Source organism: Nicotiana attenuata, unplaced genomic scaffold (genome assembly GCF_001879085.1).
Source record: "Nicotiana attenuata strain UT unplaced genomic scaffold, NIATTr2, whole genome shotgun sequence".
Lineage (NCBI taxonomy): Eukaryota > Viridiplantae > Streptophyta > Magnoliopsida > Solanales > Solanaceae > Nicotiana > Nicotiana attenuata.
In genome coordinates, this window is record NW_017673310.1 from 120,227 (window position 1) to 133,063 (window position 12,837).

Sequence of the window (12,837 nt, forward strand, 5' to 3'; positions counted from 1 at the left end):
CCATCTCTCCTCCGGTGATGTTGCTCGGTACATATGCCTCACTCAGCACCTTTAACAAGGCATTCTTATGTGCATCGGAATTTTGTAGCAAAGCTAGGATAGAGATTTGTGCCGGTGTTTTGTTCAGCTGGTCAATGACCGAGTATTCCTTGGCTTGTATCTTTCTCCAGCGATCATCGGGTCCAGTTTCGGTGATGGTTGGCCGACTAGAGGCCTGCTTGCTTGACTCAGCCAAATGCTCCGGGGTATAAACTCTACCAGTTCTCGTCATACCCTGTGCTGCAATAGCTTCTCCGAACATAACCTTGCCATTCCTTCTTGCCTCGGCTGTGTAGTCCCATGGTATAGCCTTTTTATGGAACGGTGTATGGCTGACATTACCACTGGAATTGGCGTGGCTATCTTTACTCCAAACGGCGCCTGCACCTTGGGCGGTAAAACGTTCCCAGGACCGCAGATGTGGAAATCGCTGGGCAGAACATAAATACTTGCCGTCGCGAAATTTAGTCATTTTTCACGTCTTTTCAAACGGGAAGAAGCTTTTGGAGCATTTTTCAAGAGGGATTTTTAGAGTAGTCCGTTGGGGTAAGGTCTTTGGTACCTAAACTCATTATTATAGTGATTTTTATCATCCTAAGCATGAAAAATTAAGGAAAATCAGTGGTAATTCATGGGTTAGGGCTTGACTAATTAGAGGCCTTTGAGTGATGATTTGAGGGATCAATTGAGGTCCGATTTTGGTATATTTGGTATGACTGAACTTGTGAGAGTGTGAGGATTCTGGAAATATAAATTTTACCCGATTCCGAGATGTGGTCCCGAGGGGCATTTTGGTCATTTTACCTAATTTCGCGTATTAGCTTAGAATTTAATTGTACAATCAATTACTTGAAGTGTTATTTACATTATGAAATTTAATTGAATAGAGTTGGGCCATTTGGAGTCGAATACTCGTGGCAAGAACGTGGTTTCGGGTTGATAATTGAGTCGGTTCGAGGTAAGCGGCTTGTCTAACATTGTGTGGGGGACTTTCCCCTTAGGATTGATATTGTGATAATTGAAATGCCTTCGTACGTGAGGTGACAAGTGCGTACTTGTGCAAATTGTTGGAAATCTGATTTTTCATTAAAAATAGCCTTAAATTGTGTTCTTCCTTTTCTTGCTTACGATATTTGGAAATTAAGCATGTTGTTAGTCTAGAGAAGCATGTCTAATTGACTGAATTGCTCTATTTTCTTTAACTGTCGTATTTGTATTACGTAAAGCATGCTAGGTTAGAATTATCTGCTTTACCTTGGTATGAAATTGATTGGATTGAGTCCTTGTTACTGCTGTGTATTTACTTTGGGACTACGGGACGGTATCCCGGGAGCTCCCCTGTATGTTTACTTTGGGACTATGGAATTGCATTCCGGGAGATCCCCCTGCACTTTTACATTGGGACTACGGGATTGCACCTGGTAGATTCCCCAGTACTGAGTATTTATATTTGGGACTACGAATGTGGTATTCCGGTAGATCCCCGCGCATTTATGAGTTGGACTACAGGACTGCACCCGGGAGATCCACTGGATATTTACATTTGGGGACTACAGGACGATATCCTGGGAGATCCCCCGACTGTTACTTCTGCGTTGAGCTGTATTTGTTTACCGTGACTTCTTGTTCTGTTTCAGTTGTCGTTACTCCTTATGTCCTGTGTTACTCTTACCGCTGTACTTATTTATACTGGTCTGTTCTACACTGTCAGACCTTATATTTTATTTAATCTCAGTAGGGCCCTAACCTTCCTCATCACTACCCGACCGAGGTTAGGCTTGGCACTTACTGAGTACCGCTGTGGTGCACTCATGCCCTTCCTGCGCATGTTTTTCATGTGCAGATCCAGGTACCTCTACTCAGACTTACCATCCTTGAGGCGAGGCAATCTTTCGGAGACTTCGAGGTATATCTGCTGCGTCCGTAGACCGAAGAGTCTCTCTCTATTCTCTCTTGTAGTTGCAGCCCTTCTGTATTTACTTTGTTTAGACATTCTAGAGTTAGAGCACTATGTAGTATTCTTAGCTTGTGATTCATGGGTTTCAGGGTTTTGGGAATATGTATTAGCTTTTGAGAGTTAACGTTGTGTATGCCGAGCGGCATTTTCTTAAACGTTGTTTTACTACTCTATCTCTGTTTAACTTGTTTCTTCCGTAATTTGGTTTATTTTCCGCATTTTAGGCTTACCTAGTCGTAGAGACTAGGTGCCGTCACGACGGTTCATGGAGGGCGAACCGGGGTCGTGGCAAGTTGGTATCAGAGCTCTAGGTTCATAGGAGTCAAGAATCACAAGTCGGTTTATTAGAGTCTCGCTGATCGGTACGGAGACGTCTGTACTTATCTACGAGAGGCTATGTAACTGTTAAGAAATTTCCCCTTCGGTTGATTTCCTTGTCGTGCGAGATTTTTGATGTCACAATTCTAAACTTTTGTCTTCTATTCTCTCACAGATGGTGAGGACACGTGTTACTCGTGATGATCAGGCACCCGCGCCCCCTACTGGAGCCGTCAGAGATCGGGGCCAGGGTAGAGGCCGAGGACGCGCTTGTGGTGCAGCCAGAGCACCCGCACGAGCTAGTCGCCGAGGTACCACCAGCAGTACCAGCCGGAGTCCAGACACCTGATGCGTCTGCCACTACTACTCCAGCACTCTAGGAGACCTTGGCACAATTTATGACTATGTACACCACTCTAACTCAGGCAGGGTTGCTTCCCCTTGCTGCAGCTACATCCCAGGCCGGTGGAGGAGCACAGACTCCCGCCGCCCGCACTCCTGAGCAGCTAGTGCATATTGATCAGGTCCCAGAGGCTATTCTTGTACAGCCGGTAGCCCCAGTTCAGCCTGAGGAGAGGGAAGTGGTTTCAGAGGAGGAGCAAAAGAGGCTTGAGAGGTTCAAGAAGTATCAGCCTCCGACTTTTAGCGGGCTAGCCTCAGAGGATGCCCTTGGATTTCTTGAGGAGTGCTACCGTATCCTCTGTACTGTGGGCATATCAGGATCGAGCGGGCTTTTCTTCACTACCTTCTAGCTGCGAGGAGCCGCCTATCAGTGGTGGCGTGCTTATGAATTAGACAGTCCGGATGAGGTAGCTTCCCTGACTTGAGCTCAGTTTTCAGATATGTTCACGAGGGAGTATGTCCCCCAAAGTCTTAGGGACGCCTGGCGCGCGGAGTTTGAGCGTTTGTGCCAGGGTACTATGACTGTCTTGAGTATCCTATCTGTTACACTGACTTGGCTAGTCATGCACCAGCTTTGGTCTCTACGGTTCGCGAGAAGGTTCGCCGGTTTATTGAGGGGCTTATCCCCAGCATCAGATCTAGCATGGCTCGTGAGTTAGAGATGGATTTATCTTATCAGCAGGTGGTAACCATTGCTAGGAGGATTGAGGGTATGCATGCTAGGGACAGAGAGGAGAGGGAGGCCAAGAGGTCTCGAGAGTTGGGCCAATATTCTGGTGCCCGTGCCCCAGCTGCAGGTTGTCATGGTAGGGGTCATATGAGCCGCTCCGTTCATTTATCTCTTCCAGCAGCCAGTGGTATTCCGGCCCCACCTAGGCCTCAGGAGCCTTATTATGCACCTCCAGTGTCTAGTGCGCCTCCTGCGCGGGGTACTTCCAATGGTCAGTCCAGCAGACCTAGACCGAGCCAGTCACAGCCGCCACGTCCTCCCAGAGCTTGTTTTGAGTATGGTGACACATGCCATATGGTGAGGGATTGCCCCAAACTTAGGAGGGGTGCACCTCCACAGACTTCTCAGCCGCAGCATGCCCCGCAGAGTTCTCAGGCTATGGTCCCAGCCCTAGTTGCTACCCCACCGACCCAGCCAGCTAGAGGTGGAGGTCGGGGAGGTAGAGGTCGCCCTCGAGGGGGAGGCCAGGCCAGATACTATGCTCTTCCCGCCTGTACTGAGGTTGTCGCCTCTGATTCTATCATCACAGGTACTATCTTGGTCTGTCACAGAGATGCATCGGTTCTATTCGATCCGGGCTCCACTTATTCTTATGTGTCTTCTTATTTTACTCCGCATTTGGGTGTATCTCGGGATTCTTTGAGTTCCCCTATTTATGTTTCTACTCCTGTGGGAAATTCTCTTTTGGTGGACCGCGTTTATCGGTCGTGTTTGGTTGCTCTTAGTGGTTTTGAGACCAGAGCCGATTTATTATTGCTCAGCATGGTTGATTTTGATATTATCTTGGGCATGGACTGGTTGTTTCCCCATTATGCTATTCTTGATTGTCACGCTAAAACCGTGACACTGGCCATGCCAGGTGTACCGGGTGTTGAGTGGAGGGGTGCTTTAGGTCACACTCCCAGTAGAGTTATTTCTTTCCTTAAAGCTCAGTGTATGGTTGAGAAAGGTTGTGGTGCGTATCTAGCTTATGTGAGAGATGTTAGTATGGATACTCCTTCTGTTGATTCAGTCCCAATAGTACGGAATTTCGCTGATGTGTTTCCAGTTGATCTTCCGGGCATGCCGCCCGATAGAGAGATTGATTTTGGAATTCATCTTTCGGAGACTTCGAGGTATATATGCCGCGTCCGCAGATCGAAGAGACTCTCTCTATTCTCTCTTGTAGTTACAGCCCTTCTATATTTACTTTGTTTAGACATTCTGGAGTTAGAGCACTATGTAGTATTCTTAGCTTGTGATTCATGGGTTTCCGGGTTTTGGGAATATGTATTAGTTTTTGGGAGTTAACGTTGTGTATGCCGAGCGACATTTTTTTAAACGTTGTTTTACTACTCTATCTCTGTTTAATTTGTTTCTTCAGCAATTTGGTTTATTTTTTGCATTGTAGGCTTACCTAGTCATAGAGACTAGGTGCCGTCACGATGGTTCAGGGAGGGCGAACCGGGATCGTGACAGTACTGCTGCAAATCCCCCATTTTATGTGATAGTATTTGATAAAGCGGGAAAGTTACGGAAGGTAATACTCAAATATTAAATGTATTAATTTGTCATGGTTAAGTCATAAGTTAAGATATGAATACATATAAAATAACTATAGTTTAGTAATTGGAATGAATATTATATATATATATATATATATATATATATATATATATATATATATATATATATATATATATATATATATATATATATATAATTAGATTGCTATAAATATCGAGTGTCAGTAAATTTTCATCCTTCAACTGTATGTGAGATTAATTGTTGAAATGATTAGTTGTTGAAAGGTTTATCAATCAAGTTTATTCAGATAGAGCTTGGAGACCATATTTGTAAATTATTAAGGGAAAATTACCCAAACTGTCGCTCTACAAACATTCCCAACCAACAATTACCCAAAATAAAATATCTACTAAAAAAGGCCCAAATGTTATTTTTGGCTCAAATAGTTTCAATTAATGACAGTTTTTGTATCCGTTATTTTTTGTATACAGACACCGAGTTTTCACTCTCTCTCTCTCTCTCTCTCTCTCTCTCTCCCCCTCTCTCTCTCTCTTTCTGTGATTTTTTCCTAAATTGAACCAAAATTGCTGAAATTGACGAAAAACAAGATACATTTGCGGTTATTTTTGTCTGATTCCAGGTAATTTGGAGTAGAAAACCTCTTGCTTTGTATATATTTCGGATTGCATGTGTTTTTTGTTGAAGCGATGTTGCTTTTCTTTAGGCTTTTGCGACTGAATTGTTTAGTAAGATTTCATCGTATGTATCTGTTATAGACGATTTTGTAAGTTTTGGTCCAGTTTTTGTATCAATTTCTTCACAAATTCCTGTAACCGTTTGTTCGTATAATTTTTTTAGAAAAAATTTCTCATTGAACCTATTTCAATTGTGAAATGGAGCAATATGAGAAGACAAACTCGTTCGATGAGTTCATCACCTTATTCAAAGTCGATTTCAATTGAGAAATCGAGCAACATGAGAAGAGAAACTAGGTCGATGAGTTTATCTCCTCATTCAACCCCGGTTTTAGTTGAGAAATCTATTGATGAACGAAATATGCGAAGACAAAATCGTTCCAACAGTGTTAAAGTGTTAGAATCTCGAAAGAATGTTGTTGGACAATCTGAGAAAAAGAAGAGCAAAAGGGTTAGAGTGGATGATGATCAAGGTAAGAGAAAATGCGTCGTGGAGGACAAAGTGAATTTGGGTGTCAAACCAAAAAAAAAAAGTAAGGTTCAGAAGGCAAAAAAAGTTAAAATTCCTAACAAAGTTTGTAAGGTACATACAATTTCAGTTATAATTTTTTCTATTGTTGTATCTTCTTTTAAAATTGGATTTAGTTTGTATTTGTTTGTTTTTAATTCGTGTCATGCATTTGTAGCCTTGGAAGCTCTATATTCCAGTTAGTGAGCCTTTTCTTATCACCCATTGGTCATCACACACCAATGTGGACATCGTATCGGTTTTACAGTCAAAGTTGACTGATATCCAGCTTTGGATGTTTAGGAAAAGTTATTTTGGCTATTTTCTTGGTTTATCTCGAGGTGCTATCCAGGCACAACTTATTCGATCTTTAATGTTTAGGGAGTTGGTTCAATATAAGTGTGATCAATTTTATGTGAAATTGAATGACGAATGTGTTTTACGTTTCGGTCTTCGAGAATTTGGTGTTGTAAGTGGTTTAAACTGTTGTGGTAATGAACAGGTTGAGGGTAAATTCAGTGGACCCAATAGGTTGGTGGATACTTATTTTTCTGATTTAAAGTGGTGTCAAAGAAGTCGCTTATTGATTGATTTGAGAAGAAGAAATGGCAGTTTGATGAAGATGCAGTTAAGATTGTAATCATGTATTTCATAAAAATATTTCTAATTTCCACTCAGGCTTAGAAGACATTTATAAGTAAACGTGATTTCCATCTTGTCGAGAGTGGTGAGTATGTGTCGTTTCCCTGGGGTAAGATTGCGCTTCGAGATTTAATGAAGTCGGTGAGGGACAGGTTGAGGGGAAAGGCTGAGTTTTATAGGATTGGTGGATTTTCTCTTGCACTACAGGTGTGGTTCTATGAATGTTGCACTGTAGTTGATCAAAAGTTTATTGTTCGCGTAGGAGATCATACACCACACATATTGAATTGGGAAATGACAGACAGGCCAACACATGAGGACTTCTCTACTGGTTTCTTCAACAGCACGGGGAATAAGGTACCAGCCTTTACGTCATGAGGGGATATACATATATAATAAACCGTAATTCATTGTGATGCATCTTTGATACATCTTGGACTGTAGCACATTTGGTTAAATTTGCAGTTTAAAAATATTTCTCCGACAACTGAAGAGCTAAGGAGATTTACTTTGCCTGTTGAAGTTACCGATGAGTATTAGAAACATTTGACATCACGTAACAGGGGAAAACTTTCTATTGATGATAGCGATGATTTTGTCATGCTACCCCCGAAACAGATTAAGGAGCCTGTCCTACCAAAAAAGGCGCCAGGTGTCCAACCTGTTGATTATGAGCGTGAGTTGCATAAGTTGAAAGCTGATGTGAAACAAGTATGTATTGATCTTTTTTATATATTTTTTTTAAAAGTATTGTTAAAATTGTATATTCAAAGTCTATTATCTTTCTTATTTGTTTCATCTTGTAGCTCCATAATCAGTTAAATTCCTTCATGGAATATGTTTCCGATAAATTCAAGGAAGTTTTTGAGTTGGTAAATTCCAAGGTATTTGTTTCTTTTCCATTGCGCATTTGTTTTTGTTTTTTTAGTTAACTTATTGAATCCTTTTTTTTTAAAATAGCTTGGTGCAAGCGAAGTCAAATATGGTGCACATTCAGAGGAAGACACCAGTGGTCATCAAGACAATAATGATTCTCTAAGCAATATGGAGTTTGGTGGCAATGAAGATGTTGAAATGGATGGTTGTAAGGTGTGTTTAGTCGTGCATTCTGCACTTTTCCCTTTTCTTTTCTTTGTTATTTTTGATAATTCGATTCTTTTTTTAAAAAAAATAGGTCGGTGGAAGTGAAGGCAAAGATGTTCCACATTCTCAAGGAGATACTAGTGAGTATCATCGTAACAACATTGTGCTCAATGCAGCAGATCAGTTAGGTGTCAATATCATGGAAGAACCTTCTAGTGTGAAAGTTAACGTGTTTGTTGCTAAAGTAACTTTCACACCAGATGTAGCGCATGCTTGTGGTATTGGTAAGACTGCAGATGAGGCAGCAGGGGAGATGGAGGAAGAATCTAAGAAATAAAAGGTTCCCGAATCTCAGACTGGCGATGTTTGTGCGACTGCAGGTGTTGATGAGGCGGCAGAGGAGATGAAGGAACAATTTGAGAAAGAGGTTGCTGAATCTCAGATTGTTCTGTACCAGCCTGAATTACTTCCTGAAGTATCGCCGCAAATGGAAAAAGAAAGAGATGTCCTGCAAAAGCCGTGCAGTCTCCGTTCATTATTGTATTTGATTTAGGTTCCAGTACTGGTGTTGTTGAATGGAAAGAAAAAAAGCAAATTTATGCTGTTAAGCATCCTTTTCAAAGCAAAATAGGAATTGGTGTTAACAGTTGTTGAATGTATTTTCTGCGTCGGTCAAAGAAGGGAAGTCCAGAAAGAAGTATGTTTCCAACTTCTGAGTTTTGTTCAGTTTTATATTTTAATATATTGTCACTTATAGCATTATTTTATATCAAATCACTATATCTCTTTTGTGTATATATATATTACCAGGAATGAAATTTACCCGAAGCATGTTAGTGAACTCAATCTTGCTTATGATCTTGGTGTATATCATGTTGAAGACAAAAAATAATTTTACACTTTGGCATATAATGGTCAGCCTTTGGATGACTCGATATGTAAGAAGTTACTTCTACAGTTTTTTTTAAAAAAATTTTAGCCAGCGTACACATGAATACTCATTTCTCTTAAGTTAGAACAATTTATTAATTGTTATTGCCTGGCATAAGAGATAGTAGTGAGCATTCATTTTCCTTTGTTTTTTGTGATTTTGGTTTGAAAGACCGTAGCTGCTTAAAGCTTACGAGCCTTCAGTGATTAGTTATTTGTTATGTTTTTTTCCAACACATTGATGTTTTGTTCTACTATTTGAGGAAGAAGGGGAAGTATGACAAAGACCTACCTGTAACATTCACCACCATAGATTGGTACTTCAACGAGAAACTTAATGAGTTGTGCCAGGCGTTTATGGATACAGATGGAGACAGTGATGTGAGCAACCCGGAACTTGTCATTGCAGAGTATATTCAGGGGTTTGTCTTGGATGCTAATGTTCCATAGCATACTGTCGAGCACGTCTTAATGCCAATTAATGTTGCGGAACAATGGCATTGGATAATGGTTGTGATGTCCTTCAAAGATAGGTACATTTATGTGTATAACTCTATGCGCGGTGGAGCTGCTCATCAAGAGAAAGTTCATAAGACCATGGACAAGTATTCTGTGTTGCTGCCTCATTTTTTCGTGCGCATGCATTTCTATTTAAACAAAAAAGATATCAATTGGCGCACTGGTGTCTACAAATCAAAGGACTTGATTACCCCTTTTGATGTAAAACTGGTTAAAGGATTGCCTCAACAAGTCGAAGCGTATGAATTTCTTTCAACATAATCTGTTTTGTTTTTAGATTTAGCAGTTTGATAATTGTTGTTCTTTTTATTTTTGCAGTGATTGCGGTGTATTTGCGGCATCATTTGCTAAGTATTTCATTGAGGGCAAGAAGCCTCCTAAAAAATTCAATGCCTATGCACACCGGCACATATTTGGTGCTCTCTTGTGGGATTATGCTATAAAGAAGATGGAACTGAACGCGCAAAGTGATGATAAGATTATTGGTCGACAGAATAAGTCACGGAGTAGAAGAAGTAGTTACTTTTGTCATTGTTGTAGGATGAACTCTATAATTTTGTTTTGTATTGTGTTCTGTTATGTTGTCATTGTTGTAAGACGGATCATATTTGTTTGTGTTTGAATTTTATGAATACTTTTAAGAATTGTATGGCAACTGATATGTTTGCTCTGTTATAAAGGTTCAATGAGTTTCAGTGCGATATTTGGAGTGTTGCAGTTTAGTTTATTTTGGTATTTTCTCCCTTGATTTTGTGTTGTGAATTAAAAATATGAAAAATATACGATAGTTTGTGATACATTGTCTCTTGCAGATACACGCGTGATACACACATGATACACACATGATACCGATATGATATACATATGATACACAGTGTTATACATAGATGATACTGTCGTTTTGGATTGCTGCACAGTTAGTTTCTTAACAATGAGTTCTGCAGTTTGTTTGGTTTTGAAATATGTATTGATAATGCCACACTCTTATTTGCAAATTTCTAAAACTATTTGCATAATATTCTAGCTGCTACGACTGTTTTCCATTAGTTAGCTTTGTTACTACACAAATGCAGACATGAGTAAGAGCCTATACACAGAGATACATAGGTGATACACAAGAAATACATAGATGATACAGATATGATACCCAGCTGATACAATTTCTTTTTAATCAAACAAATGTATAATTTAAAAAATACACTTGCAACACGATTTTAAATGATAGATCAAATGTTTATTTATATCTAAAATTCAAATGACATTCTGCAACGATACAATTCTTGATATATTGCATTCTTCTAAATCTCTATGATATTCAGTAAAGTAAAATAACAAGTAATTCTAAGTTTGACATATTTCATCCTCTCTTTGGATTATTTCTACAAGTTTTCCTGCTGTGACCTTCTTCTCCACACTGTCCACATGAAATCGACCTTTTTCGTTCCCTTTCAGATATTGGCTTGCACCTCCCCTTCCTTGGCCTTCCTATTGTTTTAGTCACGTCTGGTGGCAAGACTTTTTCATCTAGAACATCTACAGGAATTTTCCATGTGCTTTCATCAGAAATCGGATAAATTGGAATTTCATAGGTCATCAATAGGTACTTCCTGGTGTAGTACACCGAGCAATACTCAATGTGATCAATGTATTTGTATTTTAATACTGCCCAAGCATGTGCACATGGCAGCTCATCCAATTGAAACCTTCTACAGCTGCAAGTTCGATCTTTTAGGAACACCATTCTCTGCTTACCCTTGTCAAGTACTAAATATAAGTAACTCGTCGAAGGGGTCACCTACAAATTTTATCAACTATCATTAGTGGTGACAAAGCAGATGCCCTCAAAATACATACACTAGAGAGCCTACAAGATTCAAAATAGCTTAATATCATGTCGAACCAACCAATATTTCAACAATGGGGTAGGCATAGATGCTACATTAATTGAAAGTCTTTTCTTTTGTGCAGGTGGACACTAGTTTAACAGAATCACACAAAGGGTTCAAGATATAACAAATTCGTGAATTCGGCATGATTACATATTCTATGCACAAGTATCTACAGATTCCAGTCATATTTTCATCTGATGTGACAATTCAAGATTGTCTATCAGCATTGTATCTTATTTTTTTTCCAAGATTAGTAAATGATTCTACTGCATTCTTTAGGTTTGCAACATTCCATCGTCCGATCAATTGCCTTATGTAGTCCAGCAAAGGCAGTACTAGGAGTTTCCTAGCAGCCTTGAGCGATGCATTGATCGACTCCATAATGTTTGAAGTCATCGTTAATGTTCTGTTGACAGTGGAATGTGCTCTGGACCATCTTTCATACCCAACTTCATTAAGTAATCTTTGACCCTCTTATCAATTTTCTCTACCTCTGCCATGTGGTAATCAAACTTCTCAACTGTGTATGCTTTGACCATAGCAAAGAATATGTCTTTGAGCAACAAATAGTTTTTCTTGTAATTTTTTTTACATTATTCCATAGATGCCATATGCAGACACAATGAGGTACTTGTGGATACTATGTTGCCGCTGCATTTTCAATGCCTTCATGCCTATCCGAGACTATTCACATTTCCTCCCTTTCCCCAAATGAATCCTTGAACCTCGCGAAAAACCACTCCTAGGAAGCATTATTCTCTGAATCTACTGTGGCATGTGCGAGTGGTAGGATACTACCTAATAAATTGAATCATATAAACAAATGTGAGTATATACATGAATATTGTGTGTGTGTGTCTATATATATATATATATATATATATATATATATATATATATATATATATATATATATATATATATATATATATATATACACACACACACACACACACACATTATTATTCTTATTTTTACCTGCTGGATCTTGTGTGGATGCTATCAATAATGTTCCTCTATGTGTCAATTTAAGAAAGGTTCCATCTACAACAACAACCAGTTTGCAATATTGCCATCCTTTTATAGACGGATATAGTGCAACGAAAGCATACATGAACAAGTCTTCCTCTATTTTTTTTCAAACTTACCACCGACATAGGATTTGTAAGAACCAACATATAAAAGTAGCTTGGCAGCTTTTCATATGATTCTCTTGGGTTCCCTCTCAGTACTTGAACTGCATATTCTTTCAATCTCCATGCTTGCATATATGTCATTTGAAGACCATACTGCTTGTTCATGTCTCCAATTATGTCATTAGGAGTGTATATTATTTTTGGGTCTTTATACTTGTCTATCAGAAGACTGCCGATGAGTTTTGCAGTAGCTTGACGTTGTGCATAAGATCTGTCTTTCAGCGGGCATGAGTGCACTTTGCTAAAATTTCTGACCTTGAAAATTTTTGCTTTTTTCAGGCTCGAAGACTTAAAATACCATCACAATTGTTATTGATGCATACTAGGCAGTACCTACAACAAGAATATAAACGTTTCCATCAATAAACAGAGAGACATGAAATACAATGATATATAATGATACACACTACCATCAATAATACT

General features: G+C 39.4%; 1 protein-coding gene across 1 annotated transcript; it reads right to left on the reverse strand.

The window, feature by feature from the left end:
• Positions 1–10,686: 10,686 nt before the first annotated feature.
• LOC109216024 lies at positions 10,687–12,519 on the reverse strand. Its single transcript, XM_019380151.1, has 2 exons — positions 12,367–12,519; positions 10,687–11,124 (listed from the first exon to the last, which is right to left on the reverse strand). Exons 1-2 carry the CDS (start codon positions 12,517–12,519, stop codon positions 10,687–10,689), a joined length of 591 nt encoding a protein of 196 aa, XP_019235696.1.
• Positions 12,520–12,837: the final 318 nt, after the last annotated feature.